Raw genomic sequence first — 27,349 nt, forward strand, 5'->3', positions numbered from 1 at the left:
GTTCCAGGGGGACCCTTATGCATTTGAGGACACCTCACACGAGATACAAGGAAGGGGTGCGGGGGGTGGAGGCATTGTATGGGAACCTTTCTGAACACTTGGCTCATGTTGCTCCCCTGGCTAAGGGTGGGGAGATAGCACAGTGGGTTTCTGGCAACCATACCAGGAGACACTCACAGTCAAGAGAGTGAGTATTTGGCAAAAGACAGGGGATGGGGGTGGGGGGCTGTCCTGAAAGCCCAGGCATGACACTGTTGCCTCAGCCACCTCACGAAGACACTTGCAGATATCCCCACTCACATCTGGCTATATTCATGGTCTAAAAGCAGGGGGGGGGTTGGGGAGGAAGTCAACTACTCGAATTGTAAAACGTGGATGCGGGGTCACTTTTGGCTTAGGATTTCAATCTTACGTCATTACCAACTGTTGCCCAGAGAGCTGACTCAGGACAGGTATGTTCTCTGAGGGCTAGCAGTCTAGAAAGAAGTTAATGACAGCCAGACATTGTAGGTCAAGGTGAGTTTATTGTCCAAATAGCATAACCTAATTGCATTCAAAACCTTTTTCAACATCATCTTCAAATCCAACTTCAAACCAGTCACTCAGAAGAACAAGTTTCGGTTGATTTTTTTTTTTTTTAAGATCACTGAAGACTTAACGGCTACGTCACATCAGCATTGTAGTCAATACAATGTACTTCCCCCGGGTTTCCTAAAGACCTTTTCTTTTTTATTCACACTAATCTGCTACTTTAGACTCTCCTCTTATCCCAACCATAAACCCCACCCACACCTGTTAGAGAGTACACCGTGAGAGAACAACATTGATTTGATATGGCATCGCACTCTTAAAGCAAATTTAAAAAAAAAAAAGAAGAAACAAAATAATCCAAGACGAGAGATCATAACTGATAGATCTGAGGTACACGGCAGAAGGATAATGAACAACACCATGGAGATAATTCGATGGCCCGGTGACTTGCTGGGAACAGACAAGATGATCAGTATAAGAATAACAGCCAATGAAAATTAAGAGACATTTTAACCTTTTTTTTTCTTTTCTGTTTTTTTGTTGTTGTTGTTGTTGTTGTTTTTTTTGGTTTTTTTTTTTGTCAAAGATAGGCACCTGTTGAAACTGAGTGGCTACTGTAAGTCAGTAAGGCACTTTTCCCCCACAAGTGGGCTGCAGGAAAAGGAACGGATCTGCAGCTCCATCAAGGGTGTGTATGTATTGATGGCTTCGTAAAACCAGAGCCAAGAACGGGTCTCCCAGCCCAGCTACGTTTAAAAGCAGAGTAGCGCATGTTCCGGCTCGAGGACTCTTTTGTGCTGTTGAGAATCCAGAAGCATCAAAAGCCACATGGTATACGGAAGCTATAACACCTCCTGGGACTTCCCTACACTATTTCGTACAAATAGATAAGCATGCCGCAGCTGTTGACCACCACCTGGAGTCTGCACTGAGAGAAGCCTGTGTGCGGTGTGCACCTATGGAGGGCTTGTCTGCTTAAGGGGACTTCACTGTCTCAGTATTAATTCCCCTTTTTAAAGCTATTCCCAAGGTTGGACTGTCTAAGGTAAACAAGGGGGAGTCCTTTGGGCTTAGAGGTCAGTTGGCTTACTTAGACTTCTGATTGCTACCACCAGTTCCCACACCACTGTCCAGGACACAGGGACAAGTGTGGTCCTCCAAGCCCTGTCTTCATACCTCATGGAGACAAAGCTCCTCTGCCTTTTTTGTGAAAGCCACCCCGTCTTAGCCTGTTGCTCCTACAGCTCCCAAGGCACAATCTGGTGGATCCCCAAAGAGCTAGACTATAGGAAAGCTCTTAAGCTCCCTCCAAGGGGTCACTTACCCTGCTAGCAACAAGATGGGATCCAGGGGTGCTACATATACCCCCAGCCTGGCTGCTAGAGAGGAGTCCGTCTCAGTAGGCATGCACCTTAAAGCTAGCAACCTATAAGACGGGCTCTGCTTTCCCATGGTGTCCTGGGGACAGTTCAAACCAAAGCAGCCTCTACAAGCTGTCCCATCTAGAAGCAGCTCACCACTCACAGGCTGCCTGGTTCTTAGGAACCATTATGAATTTCCTTATGCTTAGCATATTATTTTTGGCATACTAGGGCTTCTTTCCCCTAGGATTTGGTCAAAACAGGGAAGGATCAAAATTTGGCAGGCTGGGGGAACGACTTAGCCCCCACTGCTGGAGAAAAAAAACAAAAACAACCAAAAACAAACAACAATGACAAATTAGAAACAAAGAAGAGATCATTAGCAAGGCAGAAAAAAGACCAGAATCTGCAATCCCTTCTGTAGGATATGAAGGGGCTTAGGGAGAGCAAGCTGAAATCCTTGGGGTCGTTTAAACCCCTGAGACAGAAATACTACCAAGGAGACCCACATCTAAGCAGAAGGTATTGGTCACCAAGGAATCCAGACTCCCTTCCTTTGTGTAAGTGAGGAGCAGGCAGAATGGCCACTCTACAGGACTCGTCCCACTAGGCTCCAAGGAAGGCAAACAGGAAAAGTGTCTTAGGTTCCAGGTAAGATGAATGGAGGGGCAGATAGTAACCTGCCTCTCCCCTTGTGTGTCAGCTTCCTTCATTCAATGTTTCAGTTAAGCTCAAAGGCCACTCATCAGGTACCCAAGTTGCCCAAGAACTCAAGGGAGTGTGTCTGTCAAGTTCTGTGGGGTCCCTTAAGGACCAGGAGAGGGTGCTGTGCAGTGTGTGAGCTCTGGATAAACACTGGCTAGCTGCAGGCTGCTCCCGTTTCCTCTCTCAAACTTCCCAAACCATCACCCACTGTCCCACCACAAAGCCCCTAGAAATTAGGGTCTTGCTAACTCACCAAGTCCCAATCCTTCCTAAATACACCGGAGACCACAGAAACAGCCTCTCCCTTCTTTCAACTTGCATTCCAGACTCATTCAACCTGGGCCTCCTACCTTGCCCCACTCAATGGGATCCAAACCCTGAAGCCATTCAATGCTACACACAGACAACCTGGCCACACACAGTGCTTGCCTGTCACTGTAGACTGCAGAGGACAAGAGAAGGAGAAAGGAATACCATCCACGTGTGCTGCAGACTCAGCACCAGACTCAGTCCTAGGAAGTCTTCGGAGGCCATCCGAAGTTGGGGTATAGATGCCAAGAAGGAAACTGGTCAATGTTCATGATAAAGGGACCCCATGAAGAGGAAAGTCCTGTGTCTGAATGGGCTACAAGATGGGGGAAGGGTCTCCTAACTGTCTGCCAGAATTCTTCATTGTTGACTCTGGTGCACATATGCAAATCAGGCTGACCTAGACCACTGTCTGTGTTTGATGAATATCTGCCTTGGGTAGAGGAGCCCTTCATCACTGTCTTCTATCATAAGAAGGGAGCCTGTGTCAGAGGGGAGCCTGGTGACCTTCAAGACAGAGAAGACCCCTGGCCTGAGACTCTGGGGTCAGCTTTCTCCTGCTTTCTATCAAGTAGGATGTCCAGTCCCTATCTTCTGCCTGCCCTGTGCCTGGTGCCAGTGGCCTTCCAAACAGAACCGGTAGAGCTGTGAGGTATTATGAAAACAAAAAGAAGTACATTGTTATCATTATTGGTTTTGTTTTGTTTTGTTTTTGTCCAGTAAACCTGAGGTAAAGAATACTCTCTTTGAAGAATGTGATCAGAGGAGGAAAAGAAAACCTGGAAATGAAGAAGCACGGAAGAAAAGGAACAGAACGGAACCAAATGAAACGCAGCCCATCAATGCTACCAGAAGAACAGGAACAGAGGAAAAAAGCTTTTCCAGTACAGAGAACTCATCTCTCAACCATCTACTTCGGGACTTGAAATTTAAGCAGTAAAATAATATATTATAACAATGTTTCTAAAATAGCAGCACACCGTGAAACATTACAGCTAGATACTGTTAATGTGAATGGGGGTGAACGATCTTAGCTTCTTAGCAGCGAAAAATAATAATAAACAGAACAAAAGAAAAATGAAAGATAAGAGACCCTTAGATGTTTCTCCATCTTCAACCCTCACACTGTGAAACAAGGCAGAACCTGTGTATAACGCTTCAAAGCAGCCCTGTTCTGATCTTTTCTCAAAAAAAAAAAAAAAAAAAAAAAAGCGGATATTTTAACAAATAGCTTCACAACCTGTCAATTATAATTGTGCAAAAAAAAAAAAAAAAACAAAAAACAAAAAACCAAAAAAACCAAACCAAACCAAACCAACTGTGGCTCCCACTTCTGTTTACTGACTGTCTCAAAGAAGTGGGAGAGGGGTCTTCAAGTACAATGAATACAACTTTGCACTAAAATTAACAACAAACAAACAAACAAAAAACGGAAAAGGGACCAAAATGCCACACCCTGATGTTCAGCCTTTGCATCAGAAGTAACTTTTCTTTCCATGTCTAAAGGAGAAAAACATAGACGGGGATTCAATCCTTCTAAGCCATCAGAATGTTTTAGACCTCTGTTGACAGGTTTTCCGAGGAATGCTGGGATGAGGATATCAGCAGAGGGCTTTCTCAGCCCTGGCAGGGACACCAGAGCTGGGTACCAGAACATCAGACTCCAGAAATGAACAGTAACTGGACGAGGGTCAGGAAGGGGAGGGGCAAAGGAGGAAGGCATATTCAACATGATTTGCATAAACCATCCCATATCCCACCCCACCCTCCCCCCAAATTTTCAAAGTGCTTTTCTAATGGAATGGTTTATAACAAAGTTAAACAGTGGACCAGACATGCCAATCAGCACCAAAAGTTAAGGGTTGTTTTTTTCTTTTTCTTAACAAGGGGATTAAAGATCACCTCACCCTCTTCCCTTACACAAGGAAGATTTGTTTTAGATTCCGTCTGTGGTCTCCATCTGCCCCCATTTAGATGCGTTTTGGTCATGGCCCATAGCGAATTCCCTCCATCAGATAACAGTAAAATACATCTACAATGAACCATGTTTGGAAGAAGAAGCCCAAATTCACCAAACACGAGACTTAGGAGCCGTTCACCTGTGTCCAACTGGCAAAAGACATATCCCTTAGGTAGCAGCTACTTTAGTCAGCAAGAGTATGCGACGGAGAGACCCGACCACGCTCAGTCTTGGGAACACGTGGTGAGGCATCAAGGCGCTTCTTACATCCAAAATGGTTCAGTCATGTGGTCGGGTGGTTTTGTGCAACCTCCCCGGCATGTCCCTTCTTGTTTCTGATTCCTCCTTGGGTTCACTGCTTTGCAAACTACTCATGCCGTCCTGGCACCCACAGTTCCTTGCAATTCTAAAGGGGGCATATGCACTACGTCACAAGCACAAAAGACAGTCTCCTCTAATTTGTTCCCATATTGCAGGTATGCACACTCTAGCTAGTCTGCGGGTTCTCCTGCAAGCATCTCACTATGACTTTTACATCATCAAATAATAACGGTTCGAGTGTACAAGGGATCCCCTTATGCTGAACTTTGAACAGGCACCACATGTGTTACAACTATACGGCCTTTTCCTCTCACTTCTAAAAGACCTTTAAATAGGATCTAGGTGGGGGCAGATTTGTTTTTGTTTTTGTTTTTTTCTTTTTTGAAGTTTCATCCTAAAAACACAAAGAACAAGACATAACTAGAGAGAGAAGGGGCTAGCAGATGACGAACACGCCTCTCTCTTGCCGCCCGAATGGCTTCCTCACAGGTCAACATCCCGCACGTCTGTAGGGGTGGTGGCTTGGTCCGGATCTTCCACAGACTTGGATCCGGTGTTATGCTGCTCTTGACGGAACTGCTGCAGGCTGTTCAGCAACACAGCTTCGATTTGCTCCTGGCAGGCTTTGAGACAATCCTAGAGGAGAGAGGTCCAAACAGGGGCTATTAGCACATGCAAATGCATAGAACGCCTCCCAAAGGCAGACACTATCCAACTCACATCCTGATTTTCCTGTGAGGTAATAGAAATGTTCTCAAATGCCATGGAAACTACTCAGTATACAAAGTGGGGTCCACAGCAGGCAGCATCAGCACCATCTGGGAACTAGCTAGCAGCCTATCCCAGATCAAGCAGATCAGAACCGGGGCATTCCAAACTGCATTGACTGGAAGGTGATCCAGCTACAAAAAGCCCTTGCCTGGTTATCAAGGGACCAGCTGGAGGTCTCTTTGTCTGGGAAAGGTGGCACAGAAAGTCTGGTTCCTGCAAGGTGTTAACATTGTAAGGCAAGCAAGCAACCATGGGAGGGATAGAAGGGCGATGCTTAAAGTGTTCAGAAACGAAACATCTCTGCATTCTTTTACCACCCTTGGACCCCTTTCACAAAAACATAATGCATACTGTTTACAAAACTCGGGACACTCGAGCTTGTCCAATTTGGGAATAAGCAAGATTTTGCAGTGTTGCCTCTATTAGTCTATATTTGGTAGGGAAAATCCAGAGTGAGCTGCCCCAGGCAGAAGATTCTATTTGCTGGGAGACATGGAATGTGAGGGCAAGTCGCGGCTGTCACTGGGATGGGACTAAGGCTCAGGCTAGAAGGTTGGGGGGAGGGGCAAGCTGAGGAACCGGCCCCTAGCAGGGATTTTCACCCTAGTTTCTCTGTCCCACCTCCCTGCACTAGGAAGCATCCTGTAGGGTGCTAACTTGAATCTCCCCATGCCTGCTCACAGTTCAGCATAAACTCCCCTCTGTTTATTTCTCTGCTTAGACCTCACCACCTAGGAATTGATATTTTCCCCCAAACATAAAGGCATTATCTTTATTTCCCAGAGACCTGAAAATAAAATTGGCAACAACTATTAAGGAGCAAAAGTTTCCATCCTCTACCCCCGCCCACCCTCCTCCTCCTCATCCCTCCCTACATGACACCTCCATTTTTATTCTTTCCTCTCTCTCATCTGCTCCCCAGTTCAAACTGTAGCTTGAAGATGAGGAATGGCAGCAGATCAAGAGCAAAGGTCAGAAGCTGAAATGTTCTCCTGAACCTGGGAAGGGCGGGAAGCAGGAAGGGGATGTCTGGTGCTCACTCCGAACTGGCAGGGCACAGCTCCATTTGCAAACCCCGGTTTCTCCAAGTATAAAAATGAAGAGCTAAGTAGCAAATCAATAAATGATTGGTGTGTGTGTGTGTGTGTGTGTGTGTGTTTTAATGGCTCCATCTGTCCAGGAATCTGAAAAAATCCTTTGGATTTTGAGACTCATGTTTCTCAGGCTGGCTGAGTAGTTGAAATTTTAAGTACACAAACATGTCCATCCTAGATTTCTGTGAACAAAGGTATAGATCACCAACTACTTAAGACAAGGAGGTGTCGCAGGTTGATCCTAGAGATAGTGTGGTCCAGCATTGGGGGGTGGGGTGGGGGTCAACGCATCACCAGGCTAATTTCAACAGGACCAAGTAAAGGACTCATGTGCCCAGGCTCTAACATCTCTCATCCTGATCCTTGGGATCTGCCACCCTCATTAGCAATTAAAAACTCGGGTCCTGACAGCTTCTCATTTGTTTGCCATGTTTCCTGCTAGGCCAATCTGGCAGCATTTGGTGATGTGTAAATAGCTTTTTCCTGGGAGGCAGAGAGAATGAGTGGGAACACCCCAATACCAGAGACAGCAACCACATCCATGCCTGGCCACCGAAATCAAATCCTACCTGAGGCCTAAGACCTGGGAGCTTCTGGTATTTACAACAGTAGGATTTGTAGCTGATGAGGGACCCTTTGTGAGGCTGGGTCTATGTGGTGGGGCTTGAGAGGAGAAGTCTAAACCATTCCATTTGAAAGGAAGCTGGCTGAGGAGAAGGCTGGAGGATTATGCATCTGAAGACAGCCTAGGCTGCAGAGTGAGACCTTCTATAAATGATGAGGAATCTTTACGGTATGGGGGGGGTGGGGTTACTTGGTGAATATTTTCTGATGTAATTTACACGGGAGAGTCTGCTCTACAGTAGAAAGTTTTGTGCCTCTTGGCCAAGTCCATACAACCTTTTTTTAAAAAAACTAGTCTGCTATCTTCTGATTCCCAGAAAAGATCATCTGGGTTGGCACATCTACCCCGTCATCACGACCCTTGTACATCTCTATTGTATTAATTATGTCAGATGGTCCTCATAAATCAGCCTGCAGAAAGCTTAAGAACTTGGCTTTAGGATCTGCAGCGTCCCTACTCTTCCTACAGTAAGCCTTCCCTTCTAGCTGCCCAAGCTTTTAAAGGGATAGTTGGGAGAAACCCCTACAGGGAAGACAAGATATCTGGCCGTCATTTCTACTGCATGTTCAGAGCCACGGGCTCAAGATGACGCAAGCGTGATGTAATGGTCCAGCCAAGGGTAGGCTCACCAAGTAGTCTAAGCACTGGAGGAAGATCCAAAGGTTTCATATAAACTCCTATGCTCTCCCTTCCGAGTGTTAACTGAAATTCAAATCATCACTGACTCTGGACGATCCCTGATCTTTGCTCCCTCTCATTTGGAGAGAGGAACAAGGACTGATGCAGTTAGCCTAAGAAAGACGGCTACAACGTCATCTGCCATTCACCCGGGAGACTGCTAAACCCATCAGGTCTGCTTAACTGCTGTCTATCAGCTTCCATTTTCTCACAAGTGGTCAGTTATTAGCTCTACTTTCAACAAGGGTCCCTCAGTCCTGGCTCGGCCAGGTAGAAATCCTCTATCTGCAGGAAGTGTAGAACATATTCCTTCCTAAGGGTGGAGAGACCTACATGGTATTCCTCCAACATCCATCAATCATCAATCAATCAATCAATCAATCATCCACTGATCAATCATCCATCAATCAATCCCAACAGTTGCAACCGCCCCAGCTTTGCAGGAGCCCCTCTTGGAGCCTATAGGGCAAATGTACTTCCTGTGAGCTGGCAAAAAGCAAGGAAGAAGACACCACTGCAGGGGAGTCTGAACATGAGTTTGTGCAAGCATGCCTGTGTTTGTGCAAGCAAGTGTGTGTGTGTGTGTGTGTGTGTAGGGGTGATGATAACAGTTTCCTTGATCAAAAGATGCTACATCCATGTGACAAGCAGGAACTCCAGGACCTCAGCTTTGTGGCAGCCTCCGAAAGCAGCAGGCATTGTGTTAAGATGCCCCAAATTAAGCTGATTAAAAGGAAAGCCATAATGCTAGTCTGTCAGCCCGGACAGGTGGTACTCCACTGCGCTGGAGGTCGGGCACCCCTCCAACTCCTCTGATGACGGGCCCCTCCCTGTACTGCCCTGGCCCCCCCCCCCCCATCCTCAGAGCCCTGACAGCAGCGGCTGTGATCTCCGGCTCGTTGCTCAGCCCCCGACTTCCTCCACTTGCTGGCTCAAACTCTCTGCCCCGCACCCTCCACGGCCTCCATGAATGGACCCACGGAACCTCCAACCATTAGCCCCCGGTGTAACTGCATCCACCCATTGTCAGTACACACGCACTGCACTCAACAGTGGGACAAAAGACTGAATGAGCCGCAGACCCGCGGCCAACTCAGGCAGAGACAACTTAGGAAACTATCTCATTCTTCCTTTCTTCACAGGCTGCTTGGCTCGTTTCCTTGCATACAGAATGAGGCAGACAAGAAATGAGGGAGGGAGGGCGGGAGGCAGCCCCCAGCTCTACCCGCCTCCCCACCCCCAGGCATGCTTTCCAGAATTCCTACTTCCCCGAAACCCCCGTAAAGCACACTGAAGATGGCATCGGTCAGAGGCACTTTGAGAATACAAGTTTCAAGCCAAGGGGGGAACAGAAGAGATGATAGGGACCCCCTCTCCCCAGAAAAGTTTGGGTCCAAAATGAGCAATGCTTACTTAAGTTATTTGTTTTGTAATTACTCACTGAGAAGTTGTATCATAAAATGCCAAGATGACCCTAAGGGAAGAATATTCTAGAATCTATCCTAGGCAGTTCTGGAGAACATGGCAAGGGGTTCTGTTAAAACCGAGGCAGAACTGACAGTATACTAGAGCCTCTGTTTGTTCTATTATATATCTTCTAGAAACTTCCTCAAATCTTTATAGCATGGAAGCCTCAATTCAACTTTTTTTCCCGTCTTGAACTATTGGGGATTGAACCTTGCAAGCAAATATTCTACCACTGAGCCTCATACCAGCTCTACTCTATATTGACTTAAGTGTGTGACTGACAGTGAAATTAAGAGGTTGCTCTAAGATAAATCTTCTGTTTAATTATGTACATGTAGATAGACAGGTAGATATAGACAGATGATAAATCTTTCCTAAGGTCCTGAATGAATGAGAGGCACATTTGAACCCCCTGTCTGCCTTTTGTCCTTCCATCTTTCCCTCCCTTCCTCCAGCCTTAGTTTCTAATGAATGCTGGAAGCTTGGGATAAAAAGCCAAGTTCAAGGTAGGTCTTATTCAAGAGGCCCTACAGTCAAGTGAACAGTGAGGTAAATTCTGAACCACAGCAAGATTACACTGTGGAGGGGATGGAAAGGGAACAGGATTCTGTAGGGGCCTGGGATGGTCAAGCCCTGCTCTCAAACTCCCTCTTGGCAACAGAAGTCTGGGTATGAAGAAGTTCCCTGAGAGCCAAGCAGGCCTCCCTGGCTAGTGTCTGTTTTTAGTAACTCTTAACTTGTGGCTGGAAGGGAAAAGGACCTAAAATACACTGTCCTCTGAGACTTCCCTCCGTCCCTGTAAGACTGTCAGGCTTCTCACTCAGACTTCTCTTTGGAATGGAGCTAGTCAATTGATTTTGGCAACCATATGGAAAACAAAGCCCGTTTCTCAGAGCCGCGTGGGTCCCTGCAGCCCCAGCTATCAGCTGCCAGTGAGCTGGGAGATGCTGTCTAGCTATGGCTGGTGAGTCCAGGGGACCAATTTTCAACCTTGACCTCGGGCCAGCCGTGAGAGTAGAACACAGTGGCTCTGAAAAGACGGTGAAGAACTCGGGGGAACTCAGGAATGGCAGTCAGCTATCAGTGGCTCCTGGCTTCTATTTGGATTGGTTTAACTTCTCCACAGGACAGAGCAACATACTAACTGGCATTTCACAGGGATGATCTGTATGAGTGTGGTATATTTATATGAATAAAATATCATGGCATAGGGGCTGGAGAGATGCTTTAGAGGTTAAGAGCACTGGCTGCTCTTCCAGGGGGCCTGAGTTCAATTCCCAGCAACCACGTGGTGGCTCATAACCATCTGGAATGGGATCTGGTGCCTTCTTCTGGCCTGTAGGCATGCATGTAGGCAGAACACTGTACATATAAATAAATTTTTTTTAAAAAAGATACTATGGCATAAAATTGATCATTTTTGGTACATTTTGGTGCAATGTACATTCATACTGTATGTTATGGCTAGGATGTTCCACTTCCCTACCTGCCTATCTTCCTTCCTTCCTTCCTTCCTTCCAACCTTTTGACCAACTTTCCTTCCATTTTTTGTTTCTATGAATTTGACCTCTCTAGCTGCTTCATCTATGACTTCTCTTTTGCGTCTGGCTTATTTCACTTAGCACAATGTCTTCAAGCTTAACTGCGTACTTAGTGTCTATAGGATGACATTTCTTTGGGAAGGCTTTCTGATATCCCATCATGTGGCCATACCACATTTTGTTTCTCTTAGCCCAAAGACATGTTTTGAAATTTTTTTTACTCTGCTCAAATTTTGTATTAGGCATCCTAAGTTCATTTGCAGACATGCCCTGCCTCTCTTAAAGTGCCTCACGCTAGCATTTGTGAGGACCCCCGCCCGCCCCCCCCCCCGGACACTTTTCTTTTCCTTATTGAATTTTAATTAATCTGTTTTTATGTGTATTGGTGCTTTGCCTGCATGTATGTGTGCACCACATGTGTGAGGTACAGATCACTGGGAGCTGCCACATAGGTTCTGGGAATCATACCCAGGTGCTGGAAGAGCAGTCGGAGCTTTTAATCACCAAACTATGTCCAGCCCTTACTTCCCATTCCTTCATTAATCACTAAGTTATTGTCTGCGCTCCATCTGCCCATCCCAGCTTCTAGTGTGGTGTCTGGGGACCAGGCCTTGCTCATCTCTGCTCTGTAAGGCAGCCGTCAGCAACAACTGCACGTTCTAAGCGCTTCCAGAAGTGAGTTCATGGTGTGATTCAAACACACCACTTCTTCATTCACAGGATGCTGAGCAGAGGTCATGAAAACAGAAAACCAGAACCCTTCTCCCACTGATCAGCAGTGCATTGGCCTTCATTCAGACTTCCGCCCTTCAGACAACACACGTTGATGAAGGGGAGGCCATGCAGGCACACCCATCCTTTCCCCTAAAAATACTTCTGGGAAGCAAATGGATGAGCCTCAGGGAGCAAGGTGTACCCGTGCAACTTTGAGGCAGCAGCTGTATACCTGGACACGTGTGGTTGGTTTTACCAGTTCATTATGTCCATGCTTGGATTTCAGTACTACTTCAAGGTTTACTCTTGGGCCCATTGTGAGACTCAAGCATGGACCTGCACCCTCAAGTAAGACAAGACACCGCTCCCTTGTAGAAATAAGGTATCAGGGACAGTTAAATGGCTCAGTAGGTAAGGGTGCCTATCACTAAGCTTGCTGACACAAGTTCGATTCCCAGGACCCACATGGTAGAAGAAGAGACAATTTCCATAGCAGGCTATTCTCTGACCTCCTCACACACACACACACACACACACACAAATAAGCAAAGGTAATTCAAAAATTTGTTAAAAGAAATAAAATACCAAATTTACAGCTGTAATCAATGGGAGCTGCTTGTTTGTACTGACAGCAGGCTGTGTTACTGGGGTTCCCTGACAGCTGCATGGTACCGGAGAGGGGAAGGTGGCATCTCTAGTGTGAGATGACAGGCTGGTGTGCAGCCATACAAATCAGGGCAGAGACAGAGAGCCTCCCTCTGTGGGAGCTCGATCATTTCTGCCCCTGTGTAACAGTAGAGAGGAGTGGGGTGAGAGAGAAAAGCAAAGAATGGGGTCCTCGTGAGGATGTCAGCCAATCAGAGCAGGCCTACAAGTGTCAAAAGTGTGGTGATACCAGAGGGTCAAACTGTCTTCGTGGGCACAGTGTGTGTCTGTGTGTATATGTGTTTGTATGTATGTGTGTATATGTGTGTACGTGTGTTTCTACATGTGTGTTTTTGTGTTTCTTTTTTTATTAGATATTTTCTTTTTTTTTTAAAGATTTATTTATTATTACACATAAGTACACTGTAGCTATCTTCAGATGCACCAGAAGAGGGCATCAGATCTCATTACAGATGGTTGTGAGCCACCATGTGGTTGCTGGGATTTGAACTCTGGACCTTCGGAAGAGCAGTCGGGTGCTCTTACCCACTGAGCCATCTCACCAGCCCAGATATTTTCTTTATTTACATTTCAAATGTTATCCCCTCTCCTAGTTTCCCCTCTGAAAACCCTCCATCCCTTCCCGCCTCCCCTGCTCACCAACGCACCCACTCCCGCTTCCTGGCCCTGGCAGTCCCCTATACTGGGGCACAGAACCTTCACAGGACCATGTGTGTGTGTTTCTATGTGTGTGTCTATGTGTGCGTGTGTATGTTCAGAAGTTGAAGAAAAGTTTGTTACTGGCTAACATCCTATTTATAAACTAATCCTTAGCAGGAGACATTAGGAAAAGTGAAGATCAGGACCTGGGTTGAGCCCCTACACACACACACACACAAAACATGGAGAGTCAGAAACACATTCTCCATGCTGTGCTGCGGGTGGGGGTGGGGAGCCTCACAATCCATGTCCTGGAGTCCTGGCTAAAAAGCATGCTTTTTGGCACCAACGCTTCAAATGCTCTGTTTAAAACCCGGTTCAGAGAAAGAAAGACCCATGGTTTAGTTCTATCAAGGCCTTTAAGGCCTTCACCTCTCTGAGGCAGTGTCAAGGCCAAATACAGGTGAGTTGCTGGATGGCTGTGAGCTTCCTGAGTTTAAACAGCTTGTGTTCAGCAGACTTCTGCGAGGCACCATCCCCAGGTCTGTGCATTACACGGTGTGACCCTTGAACCCAGTAAACTCCCTCATGGGGCAGTCTGAATGCCCCTGCATATCCAGAGGGTGTCTGGTGAATCTCCCCTGCATTCCCAAGCCAAGCCTCTCCATGGTGAAACACCAGGACCTAAGAGCCAACAATACTCCCCTCTCTGCTTAGCCTTTCCACTGAATGCCTTTTGCAAAATACAAAGCTCCCAAGAGCCACAGCAATAAGCAAAGTTTCCAGGCTGGAGACAGAGCTCAGAGACTTGGGTACTGGCTCTGCTGTTACCTGTCCTGCCTCTCTGCTGCAGCCTCTCTCTGCTGCCTGGGGGGTGGGGAGCAGGGAGGAGGGATGAAGGTAACTGAGCTCTGAGTGTTATCCCAGATAGAACTCTTTTCAACTGTTACATCCTAGCCAGTGAAATCAGGACCTACCTTGTGCGATCCTGGTCCATCTCAAAACCTCTGTGTTTAAGATCCCTGAATTCTGGCAGCCAGCAGCAGCCTTGGGGCCATCCACACAGAATGGAAAAAGACTAAAGCTAATAATAGTTCTTGAATTTCTACTGCACTCGATCCTTGTGTGCTTTGCCATCCACCAAAAGCTTTTGAGTAAAAAGAAAGCCCGAGACAGGATGGCAGGAAGGCTGACTGGCAGAGATATCACTCACAAGGCCACCTCTCAAATCTGCTCCCTCTGCCACAGCCACTGGCCAGCTTTAGCTGTCCCCTCTTTGTGCCTTCCCACTTCATTGGGGAGTGAGTAGACCTGGACTCTCTCCATGGCAGAGCAGAGGCCTGACAACGTGAACATAAATGGACATGAACCCTACACTGCAGAGGAAAATCAGTTGACTGCCCCCACTTCCATCAACCTGCTGAGATCCTGTCTGTATTTTAAGGTACATGCATGCTTTCATAAGAGGAAGCAGGCGGTCTTTGTGCACTCCTGTAATCCCAGCTATAGGGAAGCAGAGGCAGGAGGATCATGAGTTCAAGGCCAGCCCAGGCATCTTTGTGAGACTGTCTCTCAATAAAATTTAGAGAAGGAGGGCTAGAGATTAAGAGCACTGATTAAGAGCACTCCCTGAGGTCTTGAGTTCAAATCCCAGAAACCACATGGTGGCTCACAACCATCTGTGATGGGAACAAATGCCCTCTTCTGGTGTGTCTGAAGATAGTGACAGTGTACTCACAGACATAAGATAAATAAATCTAAAAACAAAACAAAACAAACCCTTAAGAGCTGATGATGTAACTCAATGGTATAGTGGTTGCCTGGGATAATGAGAGCCCAACCCCTAGTCACACACACACACACACACACACACACACACACACACACACACACACCTCGAGGGAAGGGCATCAATCTGCTGGAGTTTGACCTTTAAAGACAAGACACCAAGAAAACAGTAACGAAAACAAAAAGACTCCGAGCCACCATCATAAATCAACCATCCTTCCTGGAACTTGAGGAGAGACATCGGGTTTCAGCCAAGGGGACTCAGCCAAAAGAGCAGGTACCTACCACATCAGTGTGGGTGATCTTGGCCAGCAGCTCAGTCAGGGCATCACACGTGAGTGTATTCACTTCATCATCCTGCTGAAGCCCACAGATGGCTGCTCCCACGCTTCCAGTTGCGATCATCGACGGCGGGTACATGGCAAACTTGAAGTCTGCAAAGAACCAGAAGCTTAAAGTCAGGCCCAGAAGGAAAACGGGGCCCAGTGCTTGCCGGACAGCTGATGCGCAGAAGCTGGAAGGCATAGACCTGCTGCCCCTAGAACCCCTGGATCCACAGCCACTGTCTCCCTCGACTCCTTCCTTCCACAGGGGGCCCTTATTGACTTGTCAGTTGTAGATATTCTCAAAGACACAGAGGCAGGAGAGAAAGGGTGCCTATCTGAGTACACAGCTAGTCACCTGGGGCTCTGAGTCCCAGACACTCTGTGCCCTACAACTGCTCAAGAAGTCAACACATGCCTGCGACCTTTTAGTGAGATGATTAAAACATGTTATCTTCCCTGGCTGAGGAGTCGACTCAGTGGTTAGAGTACTTATTACATCCTCTGAGGAGAGGACCCAGGTTTGATTTTCAGCATTCACACGAACTGTCTACAACTCCAATCTCAAGGCATCTGATACCTTCTTCTGGCCGCCACAGTTATCAGGCATATGGTATGCACACATACGTGCATGTGTGCATGTGTGTGCATGTAAGCTAAATGTAGAAGCAGAATAAGGTGAGTTGGCTTAATTTTCTTGAGTCTCAACTTTTAACCCTACGTTAAGGATCTTCAGAATGTTAGGGCGGAGGACAGGGCTTTTCTCAAACACTAAAGACTAACAAATTCTAATCACACTTGTATTTTTCTAAGAGTGAAGGCAGGGGATTCACCTTAAATAGTAGGGGCAACCTGGGACCTTAAACTCATTCACCGCTGAGTGATTCTCTAAGGGGATCCATGGAACTGTGATCCATGAACTGCTGCTTTCAATGCAGAGGCGAATCCTGCCAAGGCGGCCTGGCCCTGCCAACTGCTAACATGCATGCATTGCGTGTGGTATCTGTTTAACACACAAAGCCACCATGGAGGGTGATGTTGTGGATGGAAGGAAACCTGGGAACTGTCAAGTTGATCTTGTCTTTGTCCCTGCCTTGGGCTCACAGATTGAGGAGGTGACAGTGTCACCATCGAGTGGCAGTTGTGAAATGGGGTCCACTTTCCAGTGAATGATCTCTAGTTGTACCAAGACACCAGTAAGTCCAGTGGAGACTGAAGGCAGAGCACAGAGGGACACATGAGTCACACATCAGCTCATAGTGAGAATCCTGGGCTGAACACGGCACGCTCAGAGCAACCTGGACTCTTCTCTTCTCTTAGGGCAATGCCCTCTCACAGCAGAGCATCACAGAGAGGCTTCTGCAACGGAGAGAGAGCCAGTACCTCAGCATCGTGGTTCTACTGTTCTTAGACACTCCACAAATCAGTGAACCACACACACTCCCCTGCTCACCTGGGCTCAATCCCAGGAGCCAGGTAGGCCTGGCCATCTGTCTGTCTCCTTGGCTTTGTTCCTTCCACTGCTCACCACTTTCACTTTGAGGGCCATATACTATGGGATTTCACCCAACTCCTGCTGGCTGCTGACCCCTGCCTATGTCTTCTCTATCCTGGCTGATGTGATGAAGCCAACCTCCCTCCCTGGCTCTTGCTGTGTTGTAAGTCTCCCCAATATAGGCTACAGGAGACTTTCTCTATCTAATAAACTTGTTAGCTGCTGTGTGGGGCATTCATAGTGTAGACGAGGTAGCCATCCCATGGCCCTGGGCCCACTGAGGCCCTGGGTGAGAGCACCTGTCAGTGACAGGGCACTGAAGTGCTCTCAGAGTTCCCTCCCTCGTGCTGGGGCATCAGATAGGGAGTACACCCAACATTCCTGCAGAACTTTGAAGTCACACTGCTAACAAAACCAACTCGGGGTTAGCATGTGGAGCCAGAAGGGGTGTGCGGCTTGACCTGGGGCGCAGGTGAAAGGCCAGGGAGGGGATCTTTACCTCTTCCCTAAGAAAGTACTGAAAGTCCTTCTTGGGCAGAGTCTGACTGGCTCTTTATTCCATGCTCCAGTACGCACATCTACTCCTTCCCCAGTGGGAAAACAGGTGCTCCCAAGAAGTAGCCGTTTCTTATGGCTGGGTAGCCAGTTTACTACACAGCAGTACAACCCAGTTTGGTGTGTCATACGTGGCTTCATACACACTCTATGGGTATCTTTGAAAGGAACTTTTCTGACCTACAAATTTGCTGGGTCGTAGTGGCACTCAGGAGGCAGAGGCAGGAAGATCTCAGAGTTCAAGACCAGCCTAATCTACAGAGTGAGTTCCAGGACAGCCAGGGCTACACAGAGAAACCCTATCTTGAAAAACAACAGCAAAAGTACCAATTTACCTTTTTTTCCACCATGCTATCCTGAGGATTAGCTACAAGAGCCCATGCTATTAATTCATGCATAGAACCTGGCTCAGGGTAAACCTGAGATGCCACACGTCGGTCACCCTCGCTCCCAATCCTTATCCTGCTTGCCACCAGTCCACATTGACTCTGGTGTGGTTCACCCAGAGCCTGGAAGCTCCTATGAGGAGCCTCGGGCCTGACCTCCTCCCTCGTGGTGGGAGCAGGTAAAGGACCCAGTACAGAGGATGGGAATCTTGGGGTGTCAGACGACTGCTCAGTGCCACTGCTCACTCCCTAGGGGTGCTGGGCCTCCGATTAAAGAGACCCCAATCCAGTCTGTGCTTAGAGTAACCCTCAACGTTTTCTCCTACATGCCACGAAAGGAAACACAAAACGGCTCCTGCCCAGAAGCCAACCACATGGGCCCTAGATTCATCTGCCACCTCCTCGTGGTACCAAATATCCAGGACTCCACAGAAGCAGCTGGGTGTCTGGGGTGGCTCCCGAATCTGCTCCCGAATCAGGAGAAGCACTCCATAACCACCAACTTGGAATATGCACTTAAAAAAAAAAACCATGATATTTCACTGGCCAAACTGTTCTACACCGATGGGGTTTAAAAGTGGGATGCTGTGGTCCTGCTCAATGAGCTTATTAAAAAGCAGGAGGAGTAGTGCTAACAAAAGGCTCCCGGAGGCTGCTTTACTCTTGTTGTCCACTAGGGGGAGGGAGTTCGGTCTGTGACGGAGGAAACCCAACCAACAAGTCTGATGTCTCGGCTTCTTCCTCTCCTTCAACCTGTGGTGAGGTGCAGGTTTCAAGAACCAGACCCAGGGTGCTCTTTGGACATCAAAGGACACCCATGATGTCACTTAGCACCTACACATCTGACACCCCCCCAGAAAGGGTTCAGCACAGCCTATCCTTCTAGTTCAAGGCAATAACTATTAATGGCGATTTAGCTTGGGTGGAAGGGAGAGAGGAGAGCTGTGGCTGGAGAAAAGCTCTCATTCATCTCAGGGCCAGATGAGGCGCAAGATAGCGAGTATCAGTTACAGAACTTCAGTTCAACAAGCTACTCCCCGCCCCCCCGCCCCCCGCGTCCCCGCCCCATGACTGCCCTCTAGAGGCAGCTCGGAGGCACCCGGGTGGAAATGTGGGTTTCATTCTTCCTCCCTGGCCACCAGAGAGGCTTGGCTTACATTCTAGAACAAGAGTCAAGTCCCCAGACTTTTCAGGGCCACCACAGTCTGGAAATCAAATGAACACCTTTAAGACTTCTCTTAAAGAAGTCTGGGTGTACCCTAGGATTCAACCCTACCTTAGGGTTACACAGGGAGTTGGGTCCAGCAGCCACAGCGATACTCCCAATGCAAAAAGAGGCAGGTGTGGGGTATCTGTACCAAGTTTAAACTCGATACCATTGAAATCATGTGCTCAGAATGGTAAGGTTGATCGTAGCCTCCTGGTTACCCGGGGCGGGTGTGTGTGTGTGTGTGGGTGGGTGGGTGCTTTTTGCCCTGTTTGCTGACCTGGAGCCCTCCAGGAGAGAGAAGTCCACTTCTGCCTTCTCCCGAGCCACACATTCTGGGCTGGAGCTGCAGTTACAACTCTCACCCCACCTAAAATTCCTCCACCACAAAGGCCAGTGGGGAGAGCAGCTCCAGGCAATCCCAGACCACCTCTCTCCCAGAAACCACTGTAGGCTGGATCGGAAAGGAGGACACACCTCATTGCCCTGCCACCAACCTTACCCCAGAACCCCATAAAGGAAGACTGCTGGGTCAGCCACACTCTTCCCTCCCTGGGCCCCTGGACTGCCCACGCTCTCTTCCCCTTTCACACACACATACGCTCAGCACGCCCCCTCGGAAGGACTGCCAGCTCTTTCACAATTGGCTTTTCCCTTAAACTAGCAAGGTCTCCCCAGGGCTGGCTACCTACCACCTCTTCAGGGACTGCCCCCTTCCCACGACTTTGTGAACCCTTAAAACCCTGGGACATCCTCAGGTTCAGGGTGGAATATTCAGGACTGGAGTTAAGAGACGGAGGGTGTGAGGTGATGGGGCACACAAGAGCACCCTCCCATCTTTGGTCCTTGAGTTGCTCTGAGCCTACTATTATTCAAGGGTGCTAGTGAACTTGGGTTCGCTAGATTTTGGCCCCAGAAGCTCATGTCCTCAAGAGCAGTAGGCCTCTGGGTTTAGGCTGTCCAGCCTACTGCCTGTCTGCTGGCCCCAACACTCCCCTCCACCATCCTCCCATACCCACACACCAGCAGGGTTCCGAAGCTTATTCACTTGCAGGACCCCAAATGCAGACCAGGAGAGACATGGGGGCTTTGTGGTCAGGCCCACCCATTCCAGGCCCAGGAGGCCTGAGCACCTCCGCCACTTTCTCCTCAATCCACATCTCTGTAGCAGTACTTGGCACATGATTCTGACCCCTTCCCACTCTTTGGCTAAAGCTAGGTCAAGGCCCCTAACAGGCCCATCTTTCTGACTGGCCCTACCTCCCACTGGGCCTCTGCCCCTAGTCACCGAATCCCAGGCTCCATATTTGGGCCTCAAAGTTGGCAGCTGCCCCAAGGATTTGGACAAGATGGCCAAGAATGGGGGATGGGATCCCCAAGAACACAGAACGGACCTGTAGTCTATACAGAATTGGAGGAATCCATCCAAGCCCGAGTAATTGCACTTATCACCCTACCCCCACCCCAGTGCAAGATTAGGGAGGAAGAAGTGAAAGGCTCCCCAAAGACCTGTTGGTCAAAAGATAAGGTCAAAGCAGGACTCTGGCCACTGGCAGCTGGGTGATGTGGGAATTTATGGGTCTGGGGGGTTAGGTGTCCTAGGGCCACAGAGAAAAGGCTGACTGGCCCTTCCTCCACATTGAATCATTGCAAGAGGAAAGAGACAGTTCCTCGGAAACAAAACTGCAGGTCAGTGTGGGACTGACCTCTAGAGCCCAGGCCAGTCAGCAAGAGAAGAGCAGGGAGCTGAAAGTGCTGTCCAAAGCGTAGCAAAGGCTGGGGCTTCTTATTGCTCATCCTCTTCCCTGACTGTAGGAAGAGCAGGGGACTCCACGAAGAAGCTGGGACACCACAAGTGTGCAGGGCCCCGAGGGCTGCTGGACCAACGCAAACTGAGCGCGTGCACGTACTCGCGTGCAAGTGACACACAAACACACACACCTCTCTAAAAAGGGGAGATGGAATCCGGCACGCCAGTGAGAGGCCGCATCCATTTCCGCATCCACCTTAACTGGAGCCATTCTCAACATCAGTGAACTTTCTCGGGAAGCTCCAGGCTTGCTCTTCTGTGGGTCAGTTTCCCTACCCACTCTCCCAAGGCTAGAGAAGGATGTATCCAAAGGCCTGTTTTGCAGATCCCAGATGAACTTCAGAGAGGTCAAACAGCCTGAGCCAGGTCACTCAGTGGTAAGTAACAAAGTCTGCCTGACCTTTGAACTTCCAACAAAGCACAGGCCCTATTGTTCGTTATAGCATCAGCTATACAAACACATAGTTAAATGTTACAAGGAATTAAAATGTTACACTCCACCCGCCACCCCCTATCACATCAACACATTTCAACAACCCTGGGTGAACTGAGCTGCACCCCACGCATGGTCAATTCTTTCTTTACCTGCTAACCCTGAGGAGATGAACTTTTGACACTTGGGCCCTGAATTCCCAAGGTTCTAGGGCAGCGCTTCTCAACCTCAACCTTCCTACTGCTGTGACCCGTTAATACAGTTCCTCATACCGTGGCGACCCCCAACCATAAAACCATTCCGTTGCTACTTTGTAACTGTAATTTTGCTATTTGTGATTTCTTATGTAGATATATGATATGTAGGATATCTGATGTGCAGGAATATCTGATACGTAAGCCCCGCGGGACGTATCGACCCAGATTGAGAAATGATGTGCTAGGGTCTTCTACCCAGGTGTGAAGCCAATAAAGCTATGTATCAAAAATCCTCTCCAGAGCTCAGAATAAACGGATCTTTGCTTAAAGGTTCACTCCCTTGTCAACAGGAAACAGCAAGAAGGCAATAAAGCAGCGCCACGGAGAAGGAATTCCTTCCCCCTTATCAGGGCGGGCACCATATTTATCTTGTCGTTAGTCCTTTAACCTATATTTGCTCCCACCTTCCTTAAATTCCCTTTGGGGCTTATCTCCAAGCCGTCCTTTTCCTCAAAAGATTAGAGATTTAAACACAACCAGAGAGCAGTATCTATAATCTTCAAAGAGCACTTTAGACACCATAAACAATATTTTAGCGGGCACCGACTCCCTTCCCTTTACTATACCTGCCCTCATAAAGAACTTACGAGTGAAGCAGAGAGAGAGAATGTTCTAGCTCTGAGAAAGCACGAGCGAGGCTCCAGGCTGGCTTACTCAGACTTGCCTAGACACCCAACCCATGGCCCCGTGGGAGCCCCGTGAGCCCCCTCTCACCGGTAGCGCACAGAGCGATGAAGGTCTGCGCATGCTTGCGGATCAGGGACAGCTTCTCCTTTTGCTGGGGCAGCTTGCGAAGGATGTGCTCAATGAAGTCGTGAGGGGTGACTGCGGCCAGGTTCCACTTCAGCTTACCCAACACCACCAGTTCCCACTCCTGCAAAGGGTGGGAGGAAGAGGGCAGAGTTCTAAGAATCCATAGGCTGACTCCAGGCCCGGGTTGGGGGCTGGGTTCCTGACCAGCTCTAATGATGCTCATTAAAGCTCCTTAAAGCTCCGCTGCAGCCTCATCTGTCACTGTGCCCCTCATGCTTTGAAGTTGCTTGAGGCTCTTCTTGGGCTAAAAAAAACCGTCAGGCTCCACTGAAAATAATGAGAGGCCAGGTAACTACTGCCAAGACCAGCCTTTACTCTAGTTTTCTTCCTATCTCACCCCTACCCCTGACTTCCACAAAATGTTCTTGCCTGCCTACTCAGAAAGGTGGGCCTATAGTAAGATCTAGCTAAGGCCATTGTGGTGCTGTGACGAGAAATTTGTTGATGATATCAGAAGACTCACAGTCTCTTTACTCCTCATGGGAAAAAATGATGCTTACAGATGCAGAACAGCAGAAGCCTCCTTGGCCCAGCTCCTTGGCAGCCAGTTCGCTGGCCTTTCCTCCTGGGCTCTGCTGCCAACACCTTCCCCTTTGACACACCATGAAGAAGTCTTGGGATATGACACTCACCCTTTCACCTGAATCTTCACTGGCCTTTGTCTTCTTGGCTAAAGGGCCTGAGGTGGTCACTTGTGACTCCATTTTGCACACTCTGATTTGGGGCAAGGTGGAGGTGCTTAAACAGGGTCCTAACATTCTTCAGCCCATGTACTGGGATGTAACGGTCTTTTTTTAGGGGGCTCCACTGCACCCCACTAGTAGGCTACTTTGTGCCTCTTCTTTTGTAAAATAAACATGGGGAATAATACCCCAAAGAGATGTACACCTGGAATTGCATGTCTGGGGTTCTACCTCTTTAAGGCTAGAAGTTTGAAGCTAGCTTGAATTATGTAAAGGTCCCAATTTTTGTTTGTTTTGGTTTTGTTGGGGGGTGGGGAGGGTGCAATCAAAAGGAAATGATCCCAGTCAATCAGTAGGATTCAAAAGTGCAGGATGCTACTACTGCCTGGCAGTGACTGACTCTTCAGTTCACCTGGCTCCATCTACTAAGCTTGGGGACCGGCTATAAAGCCCCTGTCAGCTGGACCAGCTACAGTGTTTCCTGGAGCAAGCTCCTCTAACATGTAAAATAGGAAGGTTCTTCTAGGGTGCCTAACTTATGGATGGGAAGCTGGCACACTTTATTTGGAGAATTGAGTTAGCTTTGCCGGTCCTGGAAAAATTAGGGTGTCTTGAAAAATACCTCCAGTCCTCCAGCACACCAGCCACATAGAAGATTCTTTTCCATGTTTTGTTTTTTTCTTTTTGAATAAACAAGCTGGCCTCCAATTCTAATCTTTTTTTTTCCTCCCCACAAGCTTTCAAGTGTGCCTGGGCTTTTTGCAGGAAGTTAAGATAAAAAAAAAATTCCTTAACTACGTAAAAATCAGAAATGGCTTGAATCCCAAACCCTTCCTTCTTCCAGGGCAATGTGAGCACAAACTCGTCCTCTGGCACCATTATTGAAAGAAGCAGATCTTCCAGAAGAAAGCACCTTTAGGGGCCTCTCAGACCAAACCAGAAGCAGCTGAAATCTGGCAGTGTTTCAAAGGTGAAGTCATTCAGGCCCCTCTTTGCGTTCTCGGCAATTCCTCCCCCAGCCTTGCACATGTCTGCCACTAGGTGGCAGCACAGGCCCAGAAAGGACGGCTCCTCACAAAGGGCTCAGTTCAAGAAGCCAGTCTTTGCCCAGGAGATTAAGCAGGCCCAGGCAATGGTAGCAAGAGGGAGGGAGTCATAGAGGGGGTGGTCTTCTTCCACCAGTGCAAGGTGTGCAAACCACTGTAAAAGAGAGCTGCAGAACCTTCAGTGTGTGGTGTTAACATGGGGGTAGGGGGAAGTGCATGAGAAAAAAAAGGTAGATGGTTGGGGGAAAACCAAGACAGGACCCCCTGGGGACTGACTGTATCCAGGTCACTGTGCCTTTTGGAGCTGAACTCTCCTGCTTCAGATCCCACCAATAGAAAGCCTTTGCATCCAAGTTGATATGTTCATACTTAGTGCTTTGTTGGTACTTAGTGATCAGCTACTATGTTTGTCCGTTAGACTTTATTGGTCTTTAAGATATTACCTGTTACACCTCCAGGGTCTTGGGAAACAACACAAACTAGAATGTGAGAAATCAGTTCTCAGGGTTCAGTGGAAATCTGGACCTTAATTAAAACATCATTAACTAGAATATTCTTTTTACGCACCCCTCCCCCCCACCAACAGAATTTTACCCTCAAGAATTTCCATGAGGCACTGATAGCTTTGCTCACTCCCTGACGTGGGAAGACTAGCTCTCTCCTACTAAAGGACGTCTTTTTTTTTTTTTTTTTTTTTCAGTCTTGGTTAGTGTGGCGGCCTTAGTGTGATGGGGGAGGGCAGAGTCAGGAGCAGGGAGGGCGGCATTACCAGCAGCTCCTGGGGCTTCACAGAGTTGTCGGTGTAAATGCACAGCTTTTCCGCAGTCAGCGGGATGGTCTCTTTCAGCTTGGAAGCTAGGAACATGCACACTGCGCCCAGGAGCTGAAGATGGGTCTTAGGAGTCGGGACTCCAGCCAAGAAACGGTCCAGGTAATTCATGGCCAGAGGAAAGACCTCTTCTTCACACTTCTGTTCCTCACAGACCTACAATCAAGAGTGGGGTAGGGTCCGAGGGGATAGGGAAAAATTAGTATCAGAAACAGAGGGAAAAGAAAAATAAAAGCATAATCCGAGATAACAAAAATAATTTTTTTTATGTGTGTATGGGGAGGGGGAGGAGAGTAGAAAGGATAGTAAGAATAGAGATGAGAACAGTGGGGTGAATCTGAAGGGCTCCTGGGGTTCGGGTATTCCCGCAAAGCTGAAAAGGGTGATGAACTAAAACCTCCACAAACCCCAAGGCAAAGCCCAGAGCCGCCGCCGCCTGCCGTTCCCTCTGGCTCACTTCTCAGCTCACCAACTCACTCTCTTTTTTGGATTTCGTCATCTTTTCAAAAAATCAATAAAAATATTCTGGAAGCTCCGAAAGTCTACTTCTTGGTCTCGTTCGGATCCTCAGATCCTATTCTACCATTCCCGACAATTGAAAAAAATGTCCGGGGTGGTCTCGGCGGCCCAGGGGCCGCTGTTCGGTGGGTGGGTGGAGGAGAGAGGGGGAGGGAGGAGGAGGAAGCGCGCCTCGGCCGGCCGCCGCAGTTGGAGTCGGAGCAGGGGGGAGCAGTTTCAAAAAATTATTAAAAATCGAGGGAAAATCCTAGAAACGCTCTGCGGGCCTGAAAACCCCAGAGAGGTCCCAGGCTCCCTGGAAAAGAGGTTTCGGGTGTCCGTAAAGTCGGTATCTCCACCCCAGGGGCTCTAGATCTCAGTGGGGAAACTTGCGGAGTGTTCGGCTGCGGCCCACAAGGGCAGTAGCTAGGAAGGCTGTGCCTCGCTGGGGGTTGGGTGAGACGAAACCAGGGAACCCCCCCCTCCAGGAGGCATGCGGGACTCTGACCTCTCATTTGGGGGTGCCCCCTAGCCCGCTCTACACACCTCCTCCCCCGCTTCCTACCCCACCCAAATCTGCGCGCTCAAGAAGCAGCCAAACTGTAAGTAACCTTGGTGAACCGCAGGCTGGAGAAGAGGGCACGATCAGAAAGAGGGTGCCCAGGATCATGGGGTGCTGAGAGGGGGTGGGGGAGCAGGCGAATGTTGCCAGTCCTTGTAAATGGAGTTTGCAAAGCAACATGGCGAAACCACGGCAGGTCCAGAGCTGTGCATACGTGGGCACCCTGCTCTCTCGGCAAAGATTGCAAGCAAGGCTAAAGCAGCGGTTCTTTCAGATTGCCCTAAACGCACGTTTTTTTTCAGTGTGACTTCCGGGGCTCTCCTGAATTCCCTGTTTCTCCCCCACCCCCACCTCCTGCCAAAGTGCCAACGCGGAGTCCTAAGGCTCAGACGGGTTGCCCCAAACTTGAGAGTCGTGGGGGGGGGCTCTTAATATGTTGGTATGGATTGTTAGGTCGCAACACCCTCTGGGGCCTCACTGAAGGCAGCTGGGGTTGCTTCCACACCACAGGTCAGAAATGGAGATGGGAAGACGAGGAAGCCACATGCAGGCACACGCGCGGGATGCCAACCCCTCGGGGGGGGGGGGAGAACATCCTCACCTCACCCACGTTTTCCACCACTAGTTAATCTAGCAAGGGACAGAATTAGCGAGTCTCGCCCATGGGTGCTGGGCTACCTCGCGCACGAGCGGAGTGGGGGGGGGGAGGCCAGCGCAGGGGTAGTCCTCCCGCAGTTTTTAGGGTCTTTGCGTGTTGGAGGTAGGGATGGAGCGGCTGGGCTTGCCTCTCCCTGAGAGCGTCGCCCGCACACCTACCTCTAGCATCCAGGTGGCCACCATCCTGCGCATGTACGGTTGGATGTCCTTCTGCACGCACTTGAAATAGGAACACTGCGGGAGGTAGCGCTCCTCGATGGTCAACAGGTTCTGCAGGACGCGGTCTTCCAGCAGGTTGCGGTCCGGCACGGCCCTGCGGACCGGGTCCACCTCGCAGCACAGCAGCTCCATAGCCAGCCGGCCACCACTCGGTCCCGACTGTAAAATTTTTAAAATATTATTGTTTTTTGGAGGCGCGGGGGGTCGGGGAGTGCTTCCCTTACCTCCTTCCTTTGGCTGAATGGGAGATTTGGGAGAGGAAAGAAATGGCGAAGAGAGAGAGGGGGAGAGAGAGAGAAGAGTGGAAGGTGGGCGAGCGGAGCCTCAAGGGCCGCCTGACTCGCACCGGTCCTTCCCTCCGAACTGCCCGGCTCTCCTCGGCTCGCTCTCCTCTCTCTCTGAGGCA

The 27,349-nt window shown here is 48.8% G+C and overlaps 1 protein-coding gene across 1 annotated transcript; it reads right to left on the reverse strand.

Annotated features, from left to right (window-relative positions):
* Window positions 1–504: 504 nt before the first annotated feature.
* On the reverse strand, window positions 505–27,349 carry Ccnd2 (cyclin D2). Its single transcript, XM_021164995.2, has 5 exons — window positions 26,884–27,349; window positions 24,948–25,163; window positions 22,351–22,510; window positions 15,456–15,604; window positions 505–5,823 (listed from the first exon to the last, which is right to left on the reverse strand). Exons 1-5 carry the CDS (start codon window positions 27,073–27,075, stop codon window positions 5,671–5,673), a joined length of 870 nt encoding a protein of 289 aa, XP_021020654.1. The 5' UTR covers window positions 27,076–27,349; the 3' UTR covers window positions 505–5,670.

Source organism: Mus caroli, chromosome 6, assembly GCF_900094665.2.
Source record: "Mus caroli chromosome 6, CAROLI_EIJ_v1.1, whole genome shotgun sequence".
NCBI lineage: Eukaryota > Metazoa > Chordata > Mammalia > Rodentia > Muridae > Mus > Mus caroli.

What these genes read in the sequence shown, in the direction of transcription:
- Ccnd2 (XM_021164995.2), bottom strand. Translation starts at nt 27,075, where the DNA reads ATGGAGCTGCTGTGCTGCGAGGTGGACCCGGTCCGCAGGGCCGTGCCG. An exon ending in TGAAGCCCCAGGAGCTGCTG is followed by an intron (nt 22,511 to 24,947) that starts GTAATGCCGCCC and finishes CACCCTTTGCAG; the next exon opens with GAGTGGGAACTGGTGGTGTT. An exon ending in CATCGCTCTGTGCGCTACCG is followed by an intron (nt 15,605 to 22,350) that starts GTGAGAGGGGGC and finishes GGTTCTTTGCAG; the next exon opens with ACTTCAAGTTTGCCATGTAC.